The sequence below is a fragment of the Centropristis striata genome, chromosome 5, assembly GCF_030273125.1.
Source record: "Centropristis striata isolate RG_2023a ecotype Rhode Island chromosome 5, C.striata_1.0, whole genome shotgun sequence".
Taxonomy (NCBI): domain Eukaryota; kingdom Metazoa; phylum Chordata; class Actinopteri; order Perciformes; family Serranidae; genus Centropristis; species Centropristis striata.
This window is the reverse complement of record NC_081521.1, coordinates 9,437,559-9,464,866: the sequence shown is the minus strand read 5'-3', so window position 1 is coordinate 9,464,866 and position 27,308 is coordinate 9,437,559. Positions and strand designations below refer to the sequence as shown.

The 27,308-nt window shown below is 36.6% G+C and overlaps 1 protein-coding gene across 1 annotated transcript; it reads right to left on the bottom strand.

The window, feature by feature from the left end:
• Positions 1-82: 82 nt before the first annotated feature.
• LOC131971168 (glutathione synthetase-like) lies at positions 83-26,597 on the bottom strand. Its single transcript, XM_059332491.1, has 13 exons — positions 26,322-26,597; positions 24,675-24,816; positions 20,592-20,737; positions 19,745-19,820; positions 17,480-17,619; positions 17,025-17,141; positions 12,192-12,272; positions 11,842-11,919; positions 11,647-11,716; positions 9,710-9,904; positions 5,438-5,519; positions 3,497-3,686; positions 83-1,599 (listed from the first exon to the last, which is right to left on the bottom strand). Exons 2-13 carry the CDS (start codon positions 24,804-24,806, stop codon positions 1,476-1,478), a joined length of 1,431 nt encoding a protein of 476 aa, XP_059188474.1. The 5' UTR covers positions 24,807-24,816; positions 26,322-26,597; the 3' UTR covers positions 83-1,475.
• Positions 26,598-27,308: the final 711 nt, after the last annotated feature.

Genomic DNA, 27,308 nt, shown 5'->3' with positions numbered 1-27,308 from the left:
ATTAATCGATTAGTTGTTTGGTCAATAAAATGTTGAAAAATATCAATGAGTGTTTCCCAAACCATAAAATGACGTCCTCAAATCTCTTGTTTTGTCCACAAACCAAAGAGATATTCAGTTTATTGTCATAAAGGAACAAAGAAACCAGAAATATTCACATTGAAGAAGCTGAAATCAGAGAATTTGGACTTATTGTCTTTAAAAAACTGCTCAAACTAATTATTCGATTATCAAAATAGTTGACGATTAATTTAATAATCGATTATTGTTCGATGAATCGAATTATTGTTGCAGCTCCATTATATTTGTATTATTTTTGTTTCTAGAATTGGCTGATCTAATTTACAATAATGTATAATAATGTTTAATGAAGTTATTTGTCTATGGAAGCAGCTTTCTGAGCACCTCTGCATAGTCACATCTGTGCAAAATCACCCCACACACACATCCACATAGAAAAAGCCCATTCCTCAAAAAATCATCCTAGTTTAAAAATCAATTAAACCCATCAGTAATCAGTGAATTTCTTCCCTCTTAAAACCTGTATCGGTGTCATCCTATATTAACCCAGTATCAGTTGGATTCTTCATCAGATAAATGTCATCATATGAAGCTGATAATAGCAGTCAGAAAGACGTACACTACCGGTCAAAAGTTTTAGAACACCCCAATTTTTCCAGTTTTTTATTGAAATCCAAGCAGTTCAAGTCAAATGAACAGCTTGAAAGGCTACAAAGGTAAGTGGTGAACTGCCAGAGGTAAATAAAAAAAGGTAAGCTTAACCAAAACTGAAAAATAATGTACATTTCAGAATTATACAAGTAGGCCTTTTTTAGGGAACAAGAAATGGGTTAACAACTTAACTCTATGGAGTCTTGGGCTATTTTGTCCATTTTTGAATTCTTTTCATGTCTTTGTAAGTCATTTTGTGTCTTTTTCTTTGGTAATTTTATGTCTTTTTTTAGTCATTTTGTGTCTTTTTTTGGTCATTTTGTGACTTTTTTTAGTCCTTTAGTCCAACATAAAATGTGATTTTGAATCTTTTTTTTTACTTTCAAAACACTATCATGCTCAATAAAGAATTTTAAATGTTGCAAATGTGCATTAATTTCAGAGTACACTGAGACATTAAACTGCATCATTTTCAATTAAATTCTGGAAAAGTTGGTGTGTTCTAAAACTTTTGACCAGTAGTGTATATCTGCAGATACACCAGCATCCCCAGTAATCTCTGCAAATAACCTCAGCTACACTAGAGATAACACCATTAGTCTCCTGCTTCACCTGTAGCAGCAGGAGGAACCCTGGAGGAGTGAGCTATCACCTTCAGCCTGCTCTGTTTCTATTTCTGTCCAGTGTGGGACGCACATTTGCGCAGCATCTTTTTTTTTCCAGCTGCAAAAGTGTGACCCTTGATTTCATCCTTGTCCATGCTTTTGGTTGAAAGCTCCGCTAGGATCAGGGAGTTTAAATCCTCAGACGAGTAGAGGATTGTCCAGCACAGCCACTCCTGCTGCTACGCCTCCGTCTGAGTGTTGTGAACTCTTGGTCCGCAGCAGGTGACCCACACACTCGTTCAACACCATGTCTTCACCTTGTCTGTAAGAAAAAAAAAAGTTTCATGTTGAAATAACACGATTAAAGTATTCTGCCCTACAAAGTCTAACTGCAGAAACTACGCAAAGGGTTAAACTGAGAAAAACTGCTTTAAAGACTTTTAACGTGTTTTAACTGGCCAGCCATATTGGTTACATGCAGATAAGTGATATGACATTTATTTCTACATGTATTGATGATTTAATTATTATGCTCAAAAATCAGGACGATTTATTTGACCTTTGACCCCAGAAATGTTGTTACTTCACTCTGGTTTTCCTGTAAAAGGTTCTAATAGTAATGATAAACAGAGTGGAGTAACTACAATGTTGTTGTCTTCTTTCAGCTTTTATATTTAGTTTTCATTAAATTAACATTCTCAAATTGATTTTGTGTAAGTGTATTTAAAAGTGTTTAACAACTCTATTCAAAGATTTGTGTAATTTAGGCTTAATATTATTAAGAAATGTTATATTTTAGTCTTAATATCATTTTATCTCACTTTTTTACTTCATCGATATCTAGATCAGTGATTCCCAACCGGGGGCGCCAAACATCCACGGGGGGTCGCGAAGCCCTCTTGATTTTAAGGGGTGTAATAAATCTAATGGGTTAAATATATACATCTATACCTATAAATTAGAAAAAAGGCAATCTACAAGCTCACAACACGTGGCAAGGCTTCATGCAAGTTTGAATGTCTGCTTTTTTCAAAAGCAAGTAATTTAAATTTAACCTCTTAAAACCGAAAGTCCACACAAACGTGGTGTCCTGTGAAAGCAGAAACTACGCTGATTTCAAAGATATGTGTCACATCACTGTGCGGCAAAAACTTGGCGAGCTAGCCCCTAAAGAGGGGGGAGGGGAGAAAAAGGAAAAAGGTTGGGAATCACTGATCTAGATAATAATTTCCCTTTCAAATAAACTTAATTAATAATAATAATTTATTATTTAATTTCTATCATTTTTATGTTTAAATTAATATATATATCCAAAGCAGACTGTGGTAAGTGCAATTACTGCTTGGTTTTGAGCTGGATTTTGTGGTTTTTATATCATTATTTCTCTGAAATAAAGCAAAATTTAATTCTAAAACTGTGTTACAAGATAAAACAGACATCAAGGAGTTCATTTTAGTTATAACTCAATTTTGACCAAATATGTAGTTACTGCAGTTAGACTTTGTAGGGCAGTACTCCCTCACCTGACTGATATTGTGACTTGATTTTAAACCTACAGTTATAGAAAAAATAATTAGACCCTTGTTCTCTTCAGTTTCTTGTTCATTTTAATTTGTTTGGACAAATATAATTAGATTTTAATTAAAGAACTGATATCTGGACATTTAACATGGTTTTCTTTTAAAATTATTTTTATTGGATTTTCCTTGGATGCATGATTATATTAGCTGTCAGAGCACATATAATTTTATACAATACATCCAGAGATTAGTACAGAAGAAATATTAACACCTAAATTATATAGTCAAAATATACAAAAACAAAGCAAATATTAAATAAATAAATAAAACCAAAAATAAGAAAATAAAAAATATTTTCCATGGTTTCTTGATAATAACCAAAATCATTATCAAGAAAACGTCTAGATATCAGCTCTTAAATTAAACTTTTATCATCTACTTTTGTTGTTATCATTATATTTGTCCAAACAAATGTACCTTTAGTTGTACCAGGCATTAAAATGAACAAGAAATTGAAGAAAACAATGCTGGTCTAATCATTTTTTCCATGACTGTAGGTTGCATTTATTGGTTTAGCCTGCAATACATGACTTGTTTTGTCCACTTGGGGGCAGCAGACTCAAAACTTTTCATTTAAAGATTCCATCTTCTCATAACAAAAATGCATTCTGCACCAATAAAACCATTTAGATTACACACCTGACGTATGTTCCAAACGCTCCCAGTTCACTGAGGCAGTTAGTGATTTTAAGAGGAGCGTCTCGTCTCAGCAGGTAGTTGTGTATGGGGGTGGGATGGACTTTATCCATCAGAATATAGGCCATCCTCTCTGTGCTCTCCTTCACTCCCTCCAGGACCTGGCAGATCTCTGACCCATAGATGTTGTTGCCTGAAAGATAATGACACATTTGAAAATTATACATGACCATGGAATACGCTCTGGGTTTAACCCAGGGGTGTCAAACTCAAATACACAGTGGGCCAAAATGTAAAACTTGGACAAAGTCGCGGGCCAACATTGATATTTATTGAAAAAATTGACCTAAACAAGTTCAAACGAAATGGAACAAGCAAAGCTTGATATAACTTAATATTGCAAACATGCAAAATCGAATATCAAATAAAACAAACAAACGCATCAATGGCATTCATTTCTTCAATAAAATTTAAATAAAAATCGTATGTCCCTTTATTTTATATGCGTCCTTCTTTAAATTTAAATTTAACAGTAATCTTTTTTCCACAAGCTAAAAATAAATGTTTAGAATAAAATAACAATAATAAACCAAATGACTAATAATACTATCCTTCAATGAATGTGCAACCATTCAAGCCCATGCCTTGGACTAGCAAGAAAAAGTGCATAAAGACAACTTTAATTGTTGCTCAGTTTGCTACACACTGATCTACTGTGTTCAAGCCAAAACACCAGCAGAGCATTCTGGGATTTTTAGTATTATTTGCGCTGTATAATACCGGCGGCCCAGCTCTGGTTGTCATTTGGTATTTCCTCTCGGGCCAAATATAATTATACTGCGGGCCAAATTTGGCCCAAGGGCCAGAGTTTGACACCTCTGGTTTAACCTATTCAAAGAGCTTTTTGGTGGTTGTGGGCAGTGGATGTTCAGGGGGAGATAGCAGGTCAACAATAAATGTCACATAGAAGTGGTGAACATAATCTGGAAGATGTGAACCTGAAGATTAATTTGAGATGAAGCTCTTGTTCTGGTCAAAATGTATAATTAAAATGACTTAATGAATGAATAATTTATTTATTGAAGCCTATTATGGTGAATAAAGTGTCATAACATTAGTGGACGCATTCTAAAGTCCAGTCCAGGTTCAACTGTGTGTGTGTGAAGTTGTTGCAGCAATTTTTGGGTTGATACCTTATTTATACAGTCTATGGTTGATACCAGATTTGTTACACACATTTGTTGCTCAATAATGCAATTTTATTCATACCGAGAATGGATAAAAATGGTCATAAAAAACCCTCCAGAGTATTACATCAATATTCAGAGCCTGTTTAGGGACCTCAGTGTGCACAAATATTCAAATAAAGTGGGCGTAAATGGAACATTTGTACTACATGAGAAAAGCTATGTGGTTTTTGCCTTCAACTGCATGTTAGCAGCATAAAGTATCTAATGTAATGGCATGTATGTAAAGAGGAGACCTGTGGGAACACAGAGAGCCTATTTTCATTGAGATAGCATGACGTCAGAGGTCACATGACCGATTTAAAAATCGTCAAAATAGCCTAACTTTGCAGCATTTTTCAACAACTTCCCGACATGGTATCCTAACATGCCTCTATAGATTCCTTAGATCTCATAGTTTCATATGATATCATTGTATTTAGTAGCCCGCTACGGCCTCCGGGAAAATAAATGCAGCGTATCATTCCCCCGGCCCGTCTGCGGGGCTTCTGAATAGTAACAGGTTTTCACAGAATTGTGGCGGTAGATTAAGGATTTGCAGCAAGGGGAGAATACATTTCATCAGAAGTGACTATTTGAATTGTTTGTGCTACACAAATTGTTTATTTTGAGGTTTCCTTTTGAATTTCAATCCATGCATCACAGACACCACACAGACCTATCAGCATCAATACTTAAGATGTTTGCTGCATCGTACCTCCTCCCTCTCGTTGAGGCTTCAGAACAAACCGGTCTGGTGCAGCCAAAGCCATTGCAACCGTTTTGTCACCCTCTGGTCCCTAAAGACAGCAACAAAGAAATAAAAGAAGGAAAGAAAACATGCTAGGACGTATCATCAAAATAGCATTATGCAGCAACAATTTTACTTACTTAAAATATATCCTATTACAGAGTATATATGGAAACACTTAAGTTGATTTTAATACATTTTAATACCTTCAGAATATTTTTTAATACCAACACGAAATTGATCTGCGACTGTAGCGCCAACATTTTTAACTGCAGTGTAGGGGGTAACTTATTATAAAGTAACTGATTGATTTTTTTAAAAACTTTTCTGTAAGGGTTATTTGTCCTCTGGATGGGGAGCGCATGTAAATATCAATCAGGAATTTAGAAAGTATAGAAAATGACACTCGACTGCAAAAGAAGCTTTACATCTAAAGTTTCGGGAGGAGTAAAGGAGAATAAAGGTTAAGGGACAGCCTTCTTGTAAATTCTGTGGTGGACTCTGTTAACACATCCATGTGCTCTTATTTGAAAGCTACATGTGTTTGCTTTTATTTTGAAGGCGGGTCTAACACGCTCTTACCGTAATGCTTAGTAAATACAAGCACCGTGGAAACAAGTGGAGGCTGACTGGCCGCAGTGTGCTTTGTTCTCTTCCAGTAATGTTAGCTAGCATTAGCTCTAACAGGCAGTCTGACCCATATACAGTCTATGGTGAAACCTCACTCAGAAACTCCAGTGATGCTAACAGAGTGCTGTTATAACATCTCTAGTGTTTGATATCCTGGCAGTTAAAAAAATAAAACAGTCCCGTATTCTGAAGTAGCGACGGGCATAATATAGCAGCAGCTAAAAAACAGCAAAGATGATATTTAAGCATTCAAAACCTTTATTTTAGCTTATTTTAAAATCTCATTGAAGTATATTTGGAAGATACAAAAACATTGATTGTGACAATGAGACTTACTAACAATAACAATTATTTTTGTATCACAATGACATTTCTAATTTTTCTGCACAATTACTTTTTTTATTTTGAAAGTGCAGTACAGTGAGAATTATCTTTTTGTATATATATATATATATATATATATATATATATATATATATATATATATATATATGTATACACTACCGGTCAAAAGTTTTAGAACACCCCAATTTTTCCAGTTTTTTATTGAAATTCAAGCAGTTCAAGTCAAATGAACAGCTTGAAAGGGTACAAAGGTAAGTGGTGAACTGCCAGAGGTAAATAAAAAAAGGTAAGCTTAACCAAAACTGAAAAATAATGTACATTTCAGAATTATACAAGTAGGCCTTTTTCAGGGAACAAGAAATGGGTTAACAACTTAACTCTATGGAGTCTTGGGCTATTTTGTCCATTTTTGAATTCTTTTCATGTCTTTGTAAGTCATTTTGTGTCTTTTTTTGGTAATTTTGTGTCTTTTGGTGTCTTTTTTGGTCGTTTTGTGTCTTTTTTTGGTAATTTTGTGTCTTTTTTTAGTCATTTTGTGTCTTTTTTTTGGTCATTTTGTGTCTTTTTTTAGTCCTTTAGTCCAGTGGTCCCCAACCTTTTTATTACCGCGGACCGGTCAACGCTTGACAGTTTTACCACGGCCCGGGCGGTTATATTGTTGCCAGTTTGAACCGTCAGACCAGGCTTCTGCAAGTTTGTATGCCCGTTAAGACTCACAAGCTGTCGGACTCTGGTCGCTATGGTAACGTATAAACATGCCTTCAAAATAAGACACAGATACGCGACAAAAACAAATATAAAGTGCATGAAAAATTTAACTCACCATAACGCCAAATCAATGGGAGCCCTGAGCTTGTTTTTCTGCAACAAGACGGTCCCATCTGGGAGTGATGGGAGACAATGACACCCGAAGTGTGTTGCTGATGTTCAGTCTACTCCGTTGTTTTGTTTTGGTTGCCGTCACTGCGGAAAACCCCGATTCACACAGATAGGATGTCGGAAATGGCAACAGGGTTTTCAGTGCTGTGGTGGCGATCTCAGGGTATTCTGCCATGACTTTAATCCAGAACACCGGCAGAGTTGTTGTCTCGAACGTACTTTTAAGGCCGCCGTCATTTGCGATCTCCAGCAGTTTATCTTCTTCTTGCATAGACATGCTAGATTCACCTGGTTTATTGACAAATGGGTCGCGGATCCATTCCTTGCCAATTCGTGGGTCCTTTGTGGTTGGGAAGTAGCGCTCGAACTCCTTTAAAAGCAAAGACAGGTGATCGTGCACCAGCTGGGAGAATGAAGGTTCAGGCTCTGTCTCACCCAAAATCCCCGCTAATGTTTGAAACATGTCCAATATGCCTCTGTTCACGCGCCGTCCCCACAAATCCAACTTGGCTTTAAATGCAGCTACTTTATCTGCCAACTTGAAGACCGTTGTCATTTTTCCTTGAAGTGACAGATTGAGTTCATTGAGCAGGTTAAATATGTCGCACAGGTAAGCCAGTTTTGCAACCCATTCCTCGTCACTGAAATGTGCTGCCAGCGGTGACTTCTTTTCTGAGAGAAATCTTTGCAGCGGCTCTCGTAATTCAAACACTCTAGCCAGCGATTTCCCTCTGGATAACCATCTTATTTCTGTGTATAAGATAAGGCGCCTGTGCTCCGCGTCCATCTCCTCACAAAGCTGCTCAAACAGGCGCGAGTTAAGGGCGTGTGCTTTGACGTGGTTAATTACTTTAACGACATCATTCAATACGCTGTTCAATTCCGGTGGCATTTTTCGGCTTGCCAGCATTTCCCTGTGAATGATACAATGTGTAGATTCACACTCAGGCGCAACCTCCTTAATCCGAGCAGTTAAACCGGACAGCCGTCCGGTCATGGCAGCAGCTCCATCTGTACATATGCCGACACAAAAGGCCCATTTCAGTTTTCCTGACATATAACCATCTAGCGACTTGAACAGTTCTGCGGCTGTGGTGTTGGTTGCTAACGACAGTGCACATAACATGTCCTCATGCACATCCTCCTGATAAAGATATCGCACATAAACAAGTAGTATTGCCTTGTTGTCAACATCTGTAGATTCGTCAACCTGGAGGGCGTACCACGGTGATTTTTCAATCCTCTCCAACAGTTGTGTCTCTATGTCTTCGGCTATTTCCTCAATGCGCCGAGTCACGGTGCTAGCCGACAGAGGCACCTGTGCTATCTTTGTAACAGCAGCCTCTCCGAGAAGTTCACGGCAAATGTCTTTAGCGGAAGGCAAGATCAATTCTTCACCGATAGTGAATGGCTTTTTAGCCTTAGCAATACGGTTAGCCACCAAGTATGATGCTCTCAGTGCATTCGCATTTACTGATGTGGTGGCCCTCAGTAATTTCTTCTGTCCCTCGTGTTCCTGTTTTTTTCTTTCAAAATAATCCAGGGGTTTGTCTTTTAATCCAGGGTGCCTGGTCTCCAAGTGGCGAAGCAGTTTTGACGGCTTCATTGCCTCATTAGCAAGCCGGTCGCCGCATATTATGCAGAGCGGGCTTGGTACATGCGAATCACCTGCCGCGATGAATCCGTATTTCAAGTAGGACTCCTGGTATTGTCTGTTAAAAGCCTTCTTTTTCTTAGAAGTCGTTTGCTCTTCTGTCTCTTCACTGGGCCTTTTCCCCTTCGCAAAGAAACTCTCCAAAGACATCTGTTTCTTACTCATTTTGCTAGTTTGTGGGTTACATTTTCGCGCCCAGGTCACCGGAAATCCAGTAATTTTTCAAAATAAACGTTTTTTCAAAATAAAAGACCGTTCATACTCAGTTAATAAATAAAACGGAAATAATTAATTATTTATTGTGCGGCCCGGTACCAATTGACCCACGGACCGGGGGATGGGGACCACTGCTTTAGTCCAACATAAAATGTGATTTTGAATCTTTTTCTTGGCGGCGGATGGTTCGAAAATATTATACCTTGTCAGATGACGTTTATTACTTTTTAATACTTTTTAGTGTCCTTATTTTTGGCTAATTACATTTACTACGTTTTTAATATTGTAGATTAACATGAGTGCCACAAGGTGGAGCTGAGGCACTGATAGTTGGGACAGTCTTGTGAAAGAGTGATGTAGTTATATCTCAAATTTACGAAGAGTCAACCCTGCTCCTTCAACATGAGTTCATTTGAACAAAATAAAACTTTATTTATTAATTTCATGTTTATACTTATGATGTACTCATGTGTTTCTTATATACAAATGGATTGTAGCATGTGTTATTTCCTCACCATGTCCAGCGTGTAGAGTCCAGCGAATGTTGCTCTGATCTGCTCCACTACTTGGGGCTGGTCGGGGAAGAACTTCTCCAGAACTCCAGGTCTGGCGAGCACCTGCTGGACCTTCTTGGTGCCGGCCAGGTGAGTGCTGATATCTGGACATTTCACAGCCTGAGAGCGCTCCATCAGGAGACGAGCATCCCAAGTCTACAATTTAAAAAAAAAATATTTAACATGCTTTATTTAACACGCTGATGATTCCATACAACTGGATTAAGACGCCTAAATACATTATAACACCATGCAGTAGGCGGTAGGGCTGGGCGATATGGACCAAAAGTCATATCCCGATATATTTAGGCTGAATATCAATATATGATATGTATCCCAATACTTTTTATCTCAAAGTGAGAGAAAATGTTCAGTCAGTCAAATGTGACATGTCACAAGTAGTTTTATTGAAACCATTTATTTAAGTCAGCCATTCTCAATCTTGGGGTCCCGACCCCAACTGGGGTCACAAGATGATTTCTGGGGGTCGCCAAATCATTTTGGAAGTCAGCTCTGTCTCCACTGTGTTAAAGTGTTCATGTGTTAATGTGTTTTAGTCTTTTTGGTCATTTCATGTTTTTTTTTTTGGTCATTTTGTTTGTTTTTTTAGTCATTTTGTGTGTTTTTTTGGTCATTTTGTCTTTTTTTTTGATAATTTTGTGGTCAATTTGTGTCTTTTTTGGTCATTTTGTTTCCTTTTTTTGGTCATTTTATGTCTTTTTTTTGGTTATTTTGTGTCTTTTTTGGTCAATTTGTGTCTTTTTGTGGTCAATTTGAGTCCTTTTTTGCTTAATTTTATGTAATTTTTGGTCATTTTGGTCAGAGAGATGTTTTAGTTGTTGTCTGCTTCATTATTTGTCCAAAATTAATTGTATCAACTGAGGTTGTATGATCTGAACTGTGAGATTGTGTTCAGTGAGCGGGGGTCGCGGACAACATGCATGTTAAATTTGGGGTCGCGACTCAAAAAGGTTGAGAACTACTGATTTAAGTGAACATAAATACTGTAAAACAACAGGAGTCAATTTTTTTAATCAAAGCTCCTTAAAATGCACATTTAAATGCCAATCTTTTTCTGAAATAAATATATTTATATGACAAATGAATAACGAACATTACAAAATAACTAAATATGACAAACCCTAGTAAGGGCAGCATTTATATATAAAGAAAGGAAAAAAAATTGAACTATATCGAAAAATTGAACTATATCGATATATGATTAAGTACTACTGCGTAGTGTCGGCCCTCAAACATTGCTGATTTATTAATAACACAGTCAATCAGGTTATGAAGTTGGATTCACTGCGGTGATAAGGCTAAACTGGTAAGCTATGTTAGGATAAACTACCAGGGCAGCAGAAAAGTAAGTTCCATAGCAACTGCCAGCAGAGGGGCCTATTTCTTTGTAAAAACAATGTTTTATGGAGGATTTTTGTTAATAGACACGGTTTAAATTGGAATATGTCCGGGCTTTGTGTCGGGCAGAACAACGTCCCTTACCCTCGTGAGCTAATAATAATAATTAATAATTGCTTAATAATACAGCTGCAAAGTATACACATCAAAGCATTCAAAATGGTAAAACCAAAATCAGTCGTCAGTATATGCCTGACAACTGAACAGCTCTCCATTAATTAATAAACTCTTGTTCTTAAAGTCCAAAATAACCTAATGAGAGAATTGGATGTGAACTGGCGGAATGATCAATGTCTGACAGCAAAGAAAAAAGAAAAGTTGTGTCTGTCTCTTTGGCAAACCTACAAGCAAACAGATTTTACTCCTTAATGTAGCTCTCCAACTCTTAAAGTGTCTGCAAAGCTTCCCATCTTGACTGCACTTCACATCACTCAGTAAGTAAAATGATTAGATCAAGAAATAAAGATTGAAATGAAGACCTGTTCAGAAGTGTAGTTCTGAGGCATGTAGCCACACCTGAAGTACACCACTGCAACCTCGTTGCCATCACTGAAAAGAGAGGAGCAAAAATGCAAGATAAGTACAACTGATCATAATCATATTGTATATAAAACCTATGGATAACGTATTACTTTAATTTATGAATAAAACACTGTTTAGAGAAACCGACTTACACAAAAAGCTTCTTGTCCTGATCGAGGGACCCAGTTTTATAAACATCATCGAACCGCTTTCTTGTTGTGGGAATGTTTCTGAAACACATTGACAGTAGAGTACTGGTTACAAAAAACATTATTAAAATACTGCCTGACTGTGCATTTCAAATGGATAATGGACTTGGTTTTCACATGATTAAAAATATAAAAACAGCATTACACAATAATGGAAACTGAATGTGAATCAACATATTCCAGTTTGTCAGGTTTGTTCCATTAAAATAGCATCTATTGGAAATTATTATAAAATTATAAAATTATGTTGGCAAAAGCTAGTGGGGAACAGCTGACTGTTCCTACTCACATACCTCTTCCACAGTTCATTCTCAATGTATCGCTGATCAAAGATGTTCCTTTGGCTGTCCTCCACCAAGAACATGACAATTGCTCTGTAATGACAACAAAACAGTCTCACTGCTACTTTTAAACATCAACATATTAGGGCGTCTGGTGGTTCATTCTCCCCCTTGAGGTGATTCATTTGGAGAGGTGTGAACACAGGTGTGAGCAATAGCACATTGGACTGAGACCACCTAAAGCAGTAGTTCTCAACCTTTTTGAGTCGTGACCCCCAATTTAACATGCATGTTGTCCGCGACCCCCACTCACTGAACACAACCTCACACGCACTGTTCAGATCATACAAAAAAGAAACAAAATGACCAAAAAAAGACACAAAATGACCAACAAAAGACACAAAATGACCAAAAAAGACACAAAATGACCAAAAAAGAAACAAAATGACCAAAAAAGACACAAAATGACCACAAAATGACTAAAAAGACACAAAATTACCAAAAAAGACACAAATTGACCACAAAATGAGAAAAAAAAAGACACAAAATGACCCAAAAAAACCCCAAAATGACCAAAAAAAGACACAAATTGACCACAAAATGACTAAAACAAACACAAAATGACCGAAAAATTAAAAGCAAACCAAAAAGTCTAAACAAGTTCAACACATGAACACTTTAACAAAGTGGAGACAGAGCTGACTTCAAAAATGATTTGGCGACCCCCAGAAATCATCTCGCCACCCCAATTGGGGTCCCGACCCCAAGGTTGAGAATAGCTGACCTAAAGGAGGTCACATGAGACATGAGACGTGTTTCAACTGAGTACTTTTTGGAAAGCAGCTAAGTGTTTTGGCTCCGCCCACTAATTAGTTCTCCTTGGCCTCTGTTTCCATACAGGTACTTTTGTAGCAGCTAAACAACAGAGTTCCAATGTGACAACAGACCGACGTGGCAAGCAGTGTTGCCAACTGAGCGACTTATTTAGCGACTATTCAGACCCCTCTAGAGACTTTTTTTTTTAAAAAGCGACTCCCCGTTGCAGTCAGCAGAGCAGGAGCTGTTAACCCCTCAGTGTCCAGTTTGCACCAGTCTGCAAATGAATCAGGCCTAGCTACCCGGGGCAGGTACTTTCTGAGCTGCTACCTGAGCCGCTAACCGGTGAAGTTGGGCAGATCCTCTCTCCCAAGTCACACCCATTGCGGCTCAATAGAGGGGAAAAGTACCTAATGGAAACACGCCTATGGTTTGTGATGATGCTGGTTAAGTAGTACAACCCCAATTGCAAAAAAAAAAATCACCTCTGCATTTCATAGCAAGAGGCGCCCTGCGACGTTAGGATTGGTCAGTGCAGAATCTTACATCCTGCGTCACACAGTGTCATGTCGCTGCACTGGCTCTTCTTGTCTCCTTTGGAAGAAGCTGGCAAAACACAACTGCAGCGATTGCATGAAGTTGTTTATTAAGTGATTATTTAACCTAACCACGGTATTAAACCTACATGAGACCTTGTGTGATCATAGGCAAGGCAAGGCAAGGCAAGTTTATTTGTATAGCACAATTCAACACAAGGTAATTCAAAGTGCTTTACATACACATTAAAAACAGTAAGACACAATAGAAAACAGTAAAAACAGTCAATTAAAACAGGGAAATATAAATAAAAATATAAATAGGATAAAATAAAATAAGATACAGCAGGATAAAAAAAGAGATAAAATAATAAAAAGCACAAGTCAAACATTGTGTAGTTAAAACTTAAGGGCAGTAGAGTAGAGCAGATAAGTGTTAAAGTTAAGAGTACGCTGCAACTCCACCTCCTCTCTTATGTTTTCTTGCTTCACTGAAGAAACTAAAATTTGGGGGGGCTGACTCAATAAGAACTGCTGCACTATTATCCTGACTTAACCAAGTTTCAGTTAAAAACATAAAATCAAGGTTGTGCTTGTGAATAAAATCATTGATTAAGAAAGATTTGCCAACCAGAGATCTGATATTTAAAAGAGCTAAATTTAAATCCTTAACAGGAGACGCATAATATGTTTACCTAACCCTAAAGTTACCGTCACCCTTTAGATGTTACTTTTGCTAACTAACCAACCGATCAACAACCTTTACCATTTTCGAACCCATCCACACTCAATTTAACAAAAAATGTTTCTCCGCTGCACAGCGGGGAATCAACCCTGTGGCCCTGGGTTTGAAGGCCCCATGACTTCGAACCTGCCCAGCCATGACCAATCATGGAGTCGCAGGGCGGGTCTTGTTCTGAAATGCAGTTGGATCCATAATAATGCTAAAGTACCCCCTCAGAGAGCTAAAGTACCCCCACAGCTGAGAATCCCCCTGGGATTCTCAGCTGACCACCATAGAGGCACTACATGAAACTACAAAAACAACAAGATGGATGGTGTTTTTGAGGGGCAAACAAGAACACCGGATGCTGTCAGAGGGCTGCAACAGAAGCCTGTCTTCAGTTCGACACTTTGTGCCTTCGCTACTGACCGGCTACTAGGGTTGTCAAAAGTATCGATACTCAAAAAAGTATTGATGTCTTTCGTTTCAAACTGACCTATTACTGATGTTATCGTGGCCGGTGGCTCGCATTAATGTTGCCCGTGTTATTATTAGCCATTAGCCGCAGCTAGCAATTAAAGGCTGACGGCACATCAATGATTATAAACAACGTAAATAAATAAATCAGGCACGTAGTATGCCCATATTATGTTAATTGACACAGTGTCAGTATACATAAGCATAGAGTTCATAAGATAACATAAATGCTGGTGACTGAAAAGTGTTATTTTCTCTCTTGAAGTCCCAGAATGAAGCAGAGAAAAGTCAACCTGCAACACACACAGCCGACTCTACCGTCTGTGTTTGACCAACAACGAAAATATGATGCCAAGTCCCCAGAAGCTATGAAAATAAACAGAGCATACAACCCCAAAATATTGTTCTAATTGTTATTGTTTGTTGTATTTTTTTATTTTTTGCACTACCTCAGACCTGAAGCTTGTTATCATAGTTGCAGTTACTGTTTTTTATTATAAATATTTAACCTGTGGTTATTTTAATTTTTACATGTTGCAATTTTCTTGTGAATAAAAATATTTCTGTAAGATTTTAGGGTCTTTGTTTTTATCCTTGTGGTATCGAGTATCGAATATTTTCCTGAGTATCGGTATCGAGTTGAAAATTTCTTTCTTGGATGTTTTTGTTCCGGGGTCATACGCCAGTGGAACCCTATTCCAATCACATTATCTGGGTGTCTTAATCAGAGTTGGAGAACTCTGACATTAGTCTGACTAACACGTCTACATGCACTTCAGTTTTCCAGTTATAGTCAGATTAAGGCAATAATTAGTTTTTTTTAATTGTCATGTAAACATACTGATAGGTCTGCAGTGTTTTTTTCAACATTCTAGTATCAGCTCCCTTGGAAGTGCTGTCCTCAACTTTTGCGAATGGAAAACCAATAAACAAGTCGAGCTGAGTAGAGCCGTGCTGTGCCATACAGCAGAAATGTGGCATTATCTTAAAACCCATTTTTATTCACTGGCTTTTAACTCAACATGAGCCTTTGCTCTGTTTTATTTTTTGTTTTTATTTGTTCTTTGTGTTTTTTAAAAAATGAAGATTAATTTTAAAATTGAGATTAATTTTAAAACCCACTTTCATTTACTGTTTTTTGTTTTACCCAGCATGAGACTCGCTTTGTGTTAGTTGTTTTTGCTTGTTCTTTGTTTTTATTGTTGGTCTGTCCTGCCATGTACAGCACTTTGTATCAGCTAACGCTGTCTTAAGGGCTATATAAATAAAGTTGATTTTGATTTTTTTTTGATTAGTGGGTACTCAGCAAGCACATGTAGTGTTAAAAGGTAAATGGTAAATGGGGTGCACTTATATAGCGCTTTTATCCAAAGTGCTTTAAACTACACTCCACGCTCATTCACCCATTCAAACACACATTCATACTGGTGGCGAAGGCTACCAGTGCACACTGTTGCCACCTGCCACCATTGAGAATTCATTCTCACACTGATGAACGCAGCATCAGGAGCAATTTGGGGTTCAGTATCTTGCTCAAGGACACTTCGACATGTACACTGTAAAAAAAACGACTGTTTTTTACGTTAAAAAAACGGCAGCTGTGGTTGCCAGAACTTTACCGTAATAAATACGGTAGAACTTTTTTTAATATTACAGTAAAAAGATATTGGCACTGTTGATTTCACATTTAAGATTGCCATTTAATTCCGTTTTTTTTTTTTTTTTTTACAGTTTTTTTGTTTGTTTTTTATGTTTTTCCATCAAAAGAAATGCTGTTTTGCCATATAATTGACAAGAAAATACTTTATAAATGAAAACACATAAATTAAAGATTTTACCATTAAATATTACAGTATATTTTTGTGAGAGATATGCTGTTTAGTACATTTAACAGTGAGAAAAAGTATTTTTCACAAAAGATAAATGCAAAAATTACAGTGGTGGCTTGTATATATATATATATATATATATATATATATTACATTAAATACATATTACAGTGTATTTTACAGTGGTGTATTTTTCAAAAAGCAAAACTGTAAAAAATACTGTTTTGGCTGATTTATACATTTATGGTGTTTCATTGTTACTGAAACTGAATTAACCCATTTATCATTTTACGGTCTTTTACTGTCATGGTTTAGCAGTTTTTCACCGTAAAATCTACAGACATTTTTTACAGTGTAGGCTGCCATGGTGGGGGATCGAACCACCAACCTCCCGATCAGAAGACGACCACTCTACCAACTGATCCACAGCCGGTTGAGTTCAGTGGATGTGCCTTATTCCTACCTTTCTGATCCATAGAGCTCCCAGGCTTTGGCAATAGCTCTGGCCAGACCAACTGCAGGGTTGTTGTCCAGGATCCGCTGGCTGTCCTCCAGTTGCCCGGCAACCTTCAGGACGTGTCTGTCCAGCAAGATGAAAGATACTTGATCAAACGATATACCATTACTTTCTGTATGTACTTTGTTTTACACTCTGAAGTATTTATTCATTTGAACTAAAGTAACGAATCATTTGCAAAAGGTTTTACATTGTGGGTGAGAGGAATGCGTGTCATACATGGGGAAAGTGGCTGCCGAAAGAAGACACCAAATTCACTGCAAAAAGCTAAATCTTACCATGTATATTTTTCTAGTTTACACTTAATTGCCCCACTAACTTTGATAATTCATCACACTTCAAAAACCCGCTACTTTACAATTAAAAGCGCTCTCTGGGAGATGTGCTAATGGCTGACTTACCGGTGTATATCTGGGGTGCGTGATGAGAGACCTCCGAAACTGGCAGCGAAGGTGTTGATTTCTATCTGCTTCAGAGACGACGAGCCATCCTCTCCCTGGTCCAGCATGTAGTCGGACCGATTGAGACCTAACACAATAGACTGGAAACAAGGCAAAGAGTCAACACCCTGTGAAGGAAATTTGGTGTTTCCTGCATGGTGGGACATGAGGTAGGCGGCGACCTACTTGATATTCAAGACACAAGGCATTGTGGGAACTGGCTCTGTGAACTTAACAATGATAACACCATGAGAGAGGGGAACATGTAGACCAGTGGGCTCTGTCCTGATGTGATGTATAGGGCAGGAAGATAGGGCCACATTGAGGCTTACTGAAGAATCAATGCTGGAAACTACAACAGACATAAGTCGAGCGTTGTACGGGACTTTGTTGTACTGTAAAAGACCCATTCGGGATTTTGCGGTGTATGGAATACGAATGTGCTAATAAATCTTGCCGAACAGAGTATTGAGTGCTTTGTTTTTGGCCAGCTCACCCATCAACTTAGTGCAATTTGTCAGAATTGCCACGACAACCCAGACTACTAATGATCACCATTAATTACCTAGACTCTGGCGTCTAACCTCATCTAATCTGTCATGTGCTGCGCTAACGTCACATTTCAATCTACTGAAAGTATTTTTACATGATTCATAAAACAAGGTTATTTTGCGTTGTGTTGTCGTTGTCTGTCAGTCTAAACCCGACCCACCTCTCCGTTCTCCTCTGAGACATGCTTGCGCATTCACACACGGCCACTGAATTTACCGAGCTGCCATTCCCACTTCTCTGCTTCAAAACATGATATAGAAACATGCCTACCTGTCTGTATCAGTCCCGACCCCACATGATCGATCTGTATGTGTGCGCGCGCCAAACTAAATACTATCAACCTGTCTGGGCCAGTCAGAGGTCTAAACACACTGCTGCATTATACCATTCGTTAGCAGCGAGCTAACATTAGCCTTTAAAGTTGTTTTAATCACACTAAACTGTGACTAACTGTTTTGAATAACTTCCTGTCGCTAAACAATGCAGCTTTCAAAATAAAAGCACAGTGTCGACCACAGAATGTAAAAGAAGACTGTCAAAATAAGATTCCTTAAACAAAATATACAATAATCCTTATTCTGCTTTAAAATAGTTCTTAATTGTTTTGTTATCTGAGGTGTTTGCTCTCATTTAGCTCTCAAAGGGCATTGATGCATTTTACATTAGCTTTTAAAGTTGTTTTAATCACACTAAACTGTGACTAACCGTTTTGAATAACTTCCTTTTGCTAAACGCATTCAGCTTTCAAAATAAGAGCACAGTGTCGACTACAGAATATACAAGATGGTTCGGTGACCCCCCCACCCAGACTCTCATAAAAATCCTGTGGGAAACACTGTGATCAAAGCACACTCTATGCTATGTGCAGACTCAAAACCTGTGCCATTTGGTCCATATAATTTAAAACTGAAACAATTGTAATAATCTATTAATTACTTGTTACTTGTTAGCAAATATTCCCTAGTTCCAGCATCTGAATTGTAAGGATTTGTTGATTTTCTTACCAGGTTTTTTTTCTATCTTCTGACATAATTTAGACCAAGCAATACATCTGCACGTAGCCTGAGGATACTCTGCCGATGCAGATGAAAAGTAACAATGACTCTCTTTTCCTGGTCATGATTTCAATGTGCAGGCAGCAGCAGCAGCAGGGAGCCAGCTGGTCACAATGAAGTATGTTGACCCCCCTTCATAAGCCAGTAGTAGCTATACTTCCCCACATGTTTTCTGTTGTGTTTGTTGACTTATTGCAAGACCCAATGGATCATTCGATCATTATCCATAGGATTATGTGTCGGCATGAACAGAATTATGATGCAAACGTCCAGAAAAATCTGATCACGTGAGCAAGTGTTATTATTTTATTGGTTGGCTTGTTTTTTTCTGCAGAAACCGAAACACACCAACATATGTGTCAAAGTGTGTGGATGCTCTCATAGAGAGAGAATGCCCTTCATTCTAGTTTGCTTTTTTGCAACTTCCTAATATTTTTATAATTTATATATAATATTATTATATTATATATTATTATATACTAAGTACAAACAGTTTTCTGTTTGTGTCGAGACAGCAAAGCCTCTCACTCCTAAAACAACAGTTTATTTTCATTACAACGCCATTAATAATGTAATCTGACAAATTGACAAAGACACATTTTCTAAATTGCTGACATACCTGAGACCGTCCTTCTTTTAGGATTTGTTGGTGGATCTTGAACAACCTTGCAGTGAAATCATCCACAGAAATGGTGCTATAAAGAAAGAATGTCAGCCTGTTAAAATCCTTTAAAAAAATAATCAAAATTGTCACAGATTGACGCAGAGAAGGCAACATACCCATTTTTGGCCTGTCAAATTTCTACAATGCATGTTTTTGAGTGATGCGATACTTTAAAAAAGAGAGAAGAGTATAGGGAACCAATAGCAATGATTTAATTTGTCACATGATCTCCAGGAGGCCAAATTGAAACACTATTTTGCAGATTTTTTCAAAGTAAACAGCTTTGCCATTTTGCGCCACAAAAAAATCACTCAAAACGTCATTTCCATTTAATTTCAATGGGTCGCATTCAGACAAGAAACCAGTTTTAAAAAGTTCCTTTTATAATGTTTTTAAATTTAAAATGTTATGTATTGTACCATGTTGAAGCTACTGAATCTTTTACACATGTTTATTAAATAAGTTATGTTAAAATTAATTTTAAAAAACTTTCTTTTTCACTTGTGCATGTTATGGTAGAATGTTGCCTATGGGCAACAAACCCTAAAAACTTTTTTAAAAAATTTAAAAAAATAATAAAATTTCTTCAGATTATGTTAATTTAGTCTATTTTAAGAAAAAAAATAAAGACACTGCAAACATTTTTGTTTCCTAACTGGCATCATAATGCGTACCATAGAGGGTTAAATCATTTAGTGATCTGCAGGAGTATTATTATCATGGCATGCTCTGCTGCTACGTAAACATATAATGCATAGCCACATTTCCATGCAGCCATCATTATTACAGGCTCATTTGCTACCTTGCTAGAGACTCTTGCAGAAAGTCTGGATCCTGGCTGATCTTGTCTACCAGCGTGTTGTAGTGAGTTTGCACGGCGAGAGCCTGGAGGAACACGGCCTTAGGCACAGGTGTGGGGAAGAGAGTGAACGGAGCGTAGGTCACCAACTGGAAAACAAGTTGTAAAATGTAAGAAAAAGAATGCTGACATCCAAAAAACTATTCATCACATAACACAAGCACTGGACACGGCATGTGAGGAATGAAAACAAGCACTTGGGCTTAAAATCCCTGTAATTGCAAACACGGGCTTACTAAAAAATCTGTCCTAAATCCTGTGCCCTAAAGCGGAACAAATTCCTAACATGACTTCACACTGAACACGCCTGTTTTAACAGCAACGGCTTAACAAGCCACTGGAATGGAATCATGTCCTCTCTTACTGGCTGTGGCCCACTGTCACATCACACAAAAACATGTTTATATCTATTTGTTCTATATTTTTTATCTTTTAGAAATTCAAAGACAGGCAAAGCAAAGAAACCTGTTTTATTGAATATGTATCTACCAGTTGTGTATTACAAGTAAGCTTGGGCCAATGGTTGATGGAACTGAAAATCGGTGATAAAAAACTTAGATTTAGAAGTGTTAGATAATTTATCTTGTTATAAGAGTTAATTTTCTTATTTTAAGCGTTCAACATGCTTATTTCTAGATTTAATAATCTTAATTTAAGAATATTTTGTCAAGGTAAATTATCTGTCCATGCAGCAAGATCATTTCCCTCAGATTTAGTATTTTTATCTGGTTTTTAGACACACCTTTTTTGCAGTTAATGCTTTGACGATTTCTTTTTGCACCATCCACTTTCCCCCACCCTCCACCGTATATTTCCTCCAAGCCTTCCAGCTAACTCCATAACCTGTTTGGCTGCCTCACTTTGCCAAACAAGTAAGCAAAAGTTTCCTGTTTTCTGAGTCTTGCTTCTGCATTTAAGTCTGCCTGTAGTTGTTACAGCATGTAAAGAATTTTGCTGGATATTGATTTATTCATGCATTTTAACGGTTATTTTAGCAAAACAAGATACGACTAGCTGATATCACATTTCCCTCAATACAATGTCAACTTCAGTTCAGAGGCCTGTAATCTATACAAGTTATATACCCATTTCAAACAATAAAATACATTCATATCAACTCACAAAAATAAACCAAGATATAGTTTGACCATTTTACCTAGCTCTTCTGGACATTTAAATGCAAATAAATGTATTGTTTTTAAATGACAACAATATAAAGGCAGAATTCAATAAGGGCATATCTTAAAGATGGTATGTATCAATATTTTTAAATTGCATCAATGATATTGGATTGTTGATCATCAGTATACTGATAAAGATTTATGTATCTTTGCACACCTTGTACACATGTTTTTTTCAGACTGATATTTTCAACTAGAGACCTAGAGCATTCAGAGGATGTAAGGTTTTCCTAGGTATATTGACAAAAAGGCAGTTTCTCAGCACTTTCCAGAACAGAAGAGCTCACCATCCAATCACTAAAAAATCTAATTCTTGCAGACATTTTCCAAAGTATCCCCTTAAAGGCTTCTTCTTCTGTGTCCCTGCAGCCTTTAGTTAAAGAGCAAATAAGGAAAGGAGGTTGATGGGCTTTGGGGTGATTATTGCCACCAGTTTCAAAGTGACAGGAACAAGGTTAAGGAATTATGGTCTGGTAGTTTTCCGTTTGTTTACAATCGTCTATTGTCTCATCTTATAGTTACGTTTTAACAAATGCTGTCGAAATTGGCTGTAAATGATTTTCAAACACTGACAGGTCAGCAGTTTCATTCTCTTTTGTTCTTGTCTTATTTGTCTCTTTCACTGATGTTTGTTATACTCTTCTCCACTACATCTTCAGTAGATTTTAAAAAGCTTATGTGTTCTGCCCAAGATGAAGGACAAACTGATCAAAAGGCATGCATGGTGCTCATGCTCATGCTTTTAATCAGTTTGTTTGGCTCTCTTGACTTCTTATTTTTACTCATAGGGTTGTCAAAAGTAACTAAAGTAACTTTGGGGGGTCTTTGTTTTTATCCTTGTGGTATCGAAAATGGTATCGAGTATCGAATATTTTCCTGAGTATCGGTATTGAGTTGAAAATTTTAGTATCGTGACAACCCTATTTACTCATATTGCATAAAAGTATTTGTAAACACACCATAGACAAGGCTCTAAAACTAACACAAGCAACTAAAAAAGTAAACAGCAAGCCTCTTTCTGCCATGTTCTGTCACAAATTTAATGTTAGCGATGTAGCAGTTTAGACCTTTTAAAGTAACCACTTCTTTACTTTACTAATGGCAATGAATATTTAACCTGTGGTTCTGTTAATTTTTACATGTTGCATTTTTCTTGTTAATAATTTTGGGGTCTTTGTTTTTATCCTGGTGGTATCAAAAATGGTATCGAGTATCGAATATTTTCGATACTCGAGTACCTCATGTTAGGCTGCATCTCTTTCCTGGATGTGAGAGGACGCTGGCGCTGCTTGTTCGCCGCTTCTCCATCCAAAGTTTATTGTATGTATGTTTATGTATGGGTCAATGACGTGATCTAACCCAGTGTCAGTTGGTGTAACCAGTACTTTTTTTCCCATAAAGATCTGATTATATACAGGAAAATAAATGTGAACTAAAATGAGAGAAAAAATACAATCCTTGTTTACATTGCAACACTACAAACTTAACATAATTTGTCAAAACTTTAGAAAAAATGGTTGTATTTAGAATATGTTCTGTTCAATATTGACAAAATGTGTAAATGTAGAAATACAAACAAAAAAATTTCATTTGTTTTTTAAAATGAAGTAATTATATGTGTAAGTCCACTTAAACACAATGTAGGTGGATGAAGTATTTAATATTTATAATTTTTTTGTGGTTACACCATTTGACATCTTGCCAACCCCAAGGCTAATTGTACAGAAGTAATGCAAATAAGAGAGTAAATATTCAGTTGTGATTTATTGTATTATAATTACTCAAAATCTGTATATATAGTTCTTACCTGACATGGTATCCTCCTTAGTCTGCTTGTGAAATGTTTTTCATTAAGCCCCTGTAACCCACGTCATTTTTGTGTGTCTGTCTCCTGTATATATTTATATATTTGGCCGTCGCGCTGACCTCTCCCCTTTTGTCTGTGTAAATGGGAGAGGTAAGCTGCATTTTTCCCTGTGTATGTTCGTTAACCTTGAATGTTCTATAATATACTTTTGTGTACGTTTGCTTAGGAGCTGAAGTTGAGAGCAGGACTGACTGAAGATCGTTTTTGTTTACTGTATCGGTCAGAATAAACGGAGAAAGCAATGCTTTAATTTGTCACATGATCTCCAGGAGGCCAAATTGAAACATTTTTTGCAGACTTTTCCAAAGGAAACAGCTTTGCCATTTGCGCCACAAAAAAGCACTCAAAACGTCATTTCGTGGCCCTTTTCCATCTGGAAGAAATATATTCCTACTAATAGGTGAGTAAACCTTCATTTTCGATAGTTTCATGCAATTTATTTTCTAATTAAATCATGGAAACTTGTTAAAATGCAACTGAACTTAGACTGTTCAAGACATTCATTTCAATGGGTCGTTGGTTCAATGGTACAATAAACTGGTTTTAAAAAGTTCCTTTTATAATGGTTTTAAATATAAAATGTTGTGTACCATTTTGAAGCCACAGAATCTTTTACACATGTTTATATAATAATAAATAATGTTCAAATTATGTATAAATTATGTAAAAAAAAAACACTTTTTCAATTATTGTGGACCGTTATGGTACAATGTTGCCTACAGGCAACAAACCCCAAAAAACTTCCCCAAAAAATGTTTTGAAATAAAAAATAAATAGAAAATTTCTTCAAATTATTTTTATTTAGTCTGTTTTAAGGAGAAAAAAAAACACTCCAAACATTTTTTTCCTAACTGGTATCATAATGCATACCATAGAGGGTTAAGCGTCTTTGAGTGTTTAGAAAAGCGCTATATAAATTAAATGTATTATTATTATTATTATTTGTGAAGGCCATTTCAAAATGTTTTGGCTTCCTACCTCTGAGGAGTTAGGGGTCTCTTGGATCCTCATGAGAACACCTTGCAGGAGTGCTGCATCTTTTGCGACGTCTGCCAACTCTTCTACCAGAGCAGTATTCATCATTATCTTCTCTGGTATGCCCTGAGCCATTGTGATTCACCTGTGATGAAATGAAAAACAAGCATATCTGATTCTATCTGTATTCTAAATTTTGCCTGCAGTGTCACCTTTCCAGTTTGGATTACATAATCTGAAATACTCGTTTTTAACATAGTTATACCATTAAAGACACAATACTACAACTAGGAATGCTACTACTACTTCCCTTCTACCACTACTACTATAAAGTTACATATTATATTTTGTTAGTTTAATCCAGTGGTTCTCAACCTTTTTTCAGTGATGTTCCCCCTGAGAACTATTTTTTTTTCAGCCAAGTACCCCCTAACCAGGGCAAAACATTTTTGGTTGGAAAAAAAAAAGACTTAAAAATAGAGCACTGTGCCATCAGTATTAAACTTTGGAACTGATTAACACAAAAAAAATTCAAACATTTGAAAAAAAAAAATATTTCAAACATTTTAAATGTTAATAATCATGACTAAATTTATTGCAAATATTTCTCATCACTAAAATGTAGTGATTGAAACTAATGTAGTAAAAACAGTGAGCATATAACCATTTAAAACTATAACTGCTACGCTTCAACCACGACTCCATCTTTGAGTTTTCAAGTGATTGACAGGTGATGCCAGGTGGCATATGACAGGTTGGGTCCAACCATCCTGGTATGGGGGACTCTGGGTTTTTAGGAGAATGAAACCGAATAGCCTACTGAATATAACATTCATTTTATGAACTTGTACTTATATTTTTCTAAAATATTTAACAAATAATTATTTTTAAAGGATTTTTGCTTGGATGCTACTTTTTAAATGTATATTTTAAAATCTCACGTACCCCCTGGGGTACGCTTACCCCCGTTTGAGAACCACTGGTTTAATCTATACATATTTAATGATGTATAAACAGAATTACACACAAGAAAACACAAGTAAGTTGACAAAATGACATTAAATCGTGCACAAAGTTGCTTCCTGTGTAATAATTGAGTTATAGATCCATGTATACTGCCCTACAAAAGGGTAAAACTGCTTTAAAGTTTTCTAACTGGCCAGCCAAATGGGTTATAGGTAGATCAATGATATGACACTTATTTCTACATGTATTGATGATGTAATCTTTATGCTCAAAAATCATGACGATTTATTTAACCTTTGACCCCAAAAATGTAGTTACTGCACTCTGGTTTTGCTGTAAAAGGTTCGAATAGTAATGTTGATGTCTTCTTTCATTTTGTTATAAGTGTATTAATGTGTTTAACAACTCTATTCAAAGATTTGTTTATTTTAGACTTAATATTATAAAGTAATGTTATATTTTAGTCTTAATACCATTTTCTCACTTTTTTCCTGGATTTTGTAGTTACTGCAATTTTTATGTCATTATTTCTCTAAAATAAAGCAACATTGAAATTTAAAACTTTGTCACAAGATAAAACAGACATCAAGGAGTTCATTTTTAGTTATAACTCAATTTCGAGCAAAAATGTAGTTACTGCAGTTAGACTTTGTAGGACAGAGTAGGAGAAAAACAACATCTTACCTCCCGCTACCTGCTTTAACCAGGAAGCTAATGCTGACACGGTGAGCTGTCGGCTAACAGCTTGTGTCTGCTTATAGTCAGTAGTTAGCTAACGGAGACAAGGTTTCCCCAGCCGGTAGTTAGTTTCCTGCCTAGCTGCTGTAACGAGTATTAGGAGCAGGTGTTTGTTTATCAGAGACTATCACCTCCTGAGGTGCATTAGCCTTCGTCAAGCTACAAACTAAATGTTAAATATCGATGAAGTCTCCAGTAATGTATGAGGTCCGGTCTGCTTTATCCTTGTCCCCAGGCTGACACCGCTGATTGGTCCGCGCTCTGCTATTGGCTGAGCTGAACCGGTGCCGCTTGCTGTTCAGCCAATCAATGATCACGACGTCACTTCAGGTCCGGTTGGGGCAGCTGAGGGGGCGGGGCTGGGTTTAAAGTGCTGACTGTAGTATGAGACAGCATTCTGTCATAGCAACCACTGGTGATGGGAATCAGAGGCCAGATTCACAAAAGTGTTCTTAACCCATAAGAACCCACGGTGACACGGGTGTCACAAACATTTAAAATATAGGCTATATATATATATATATATATATATATAAATATATATAAAACAATTTATTATTATTTTGTTACTTAAAAACAAATGGAATTTGTTGTCTAGCAGCAGTATTAAAGTCACAATTTTTGATATATGTTATGGAGATGAAAACAAAACAGGCAAATGGTTATTTGTCTTTATTTATTATTGATTTAATATTATTTAGTTACTTTAAAAAAATCTAAACATTTTTTGTTATTTTTAAACAGCACTATTAATGTCACAATTTTGATAAATGTTGTGGAGATGCAAAGAAAAAAGGCAAATTTGTGTCTCTGTAAACAGAAAAGGTGTCTAGTTTATTTATTTAAAAATAAGAAATATCATAAATATAAATATCATAAACATACATACCATAAACGGCCAATGTAACATTTATGTCACATTACAGAAATTTG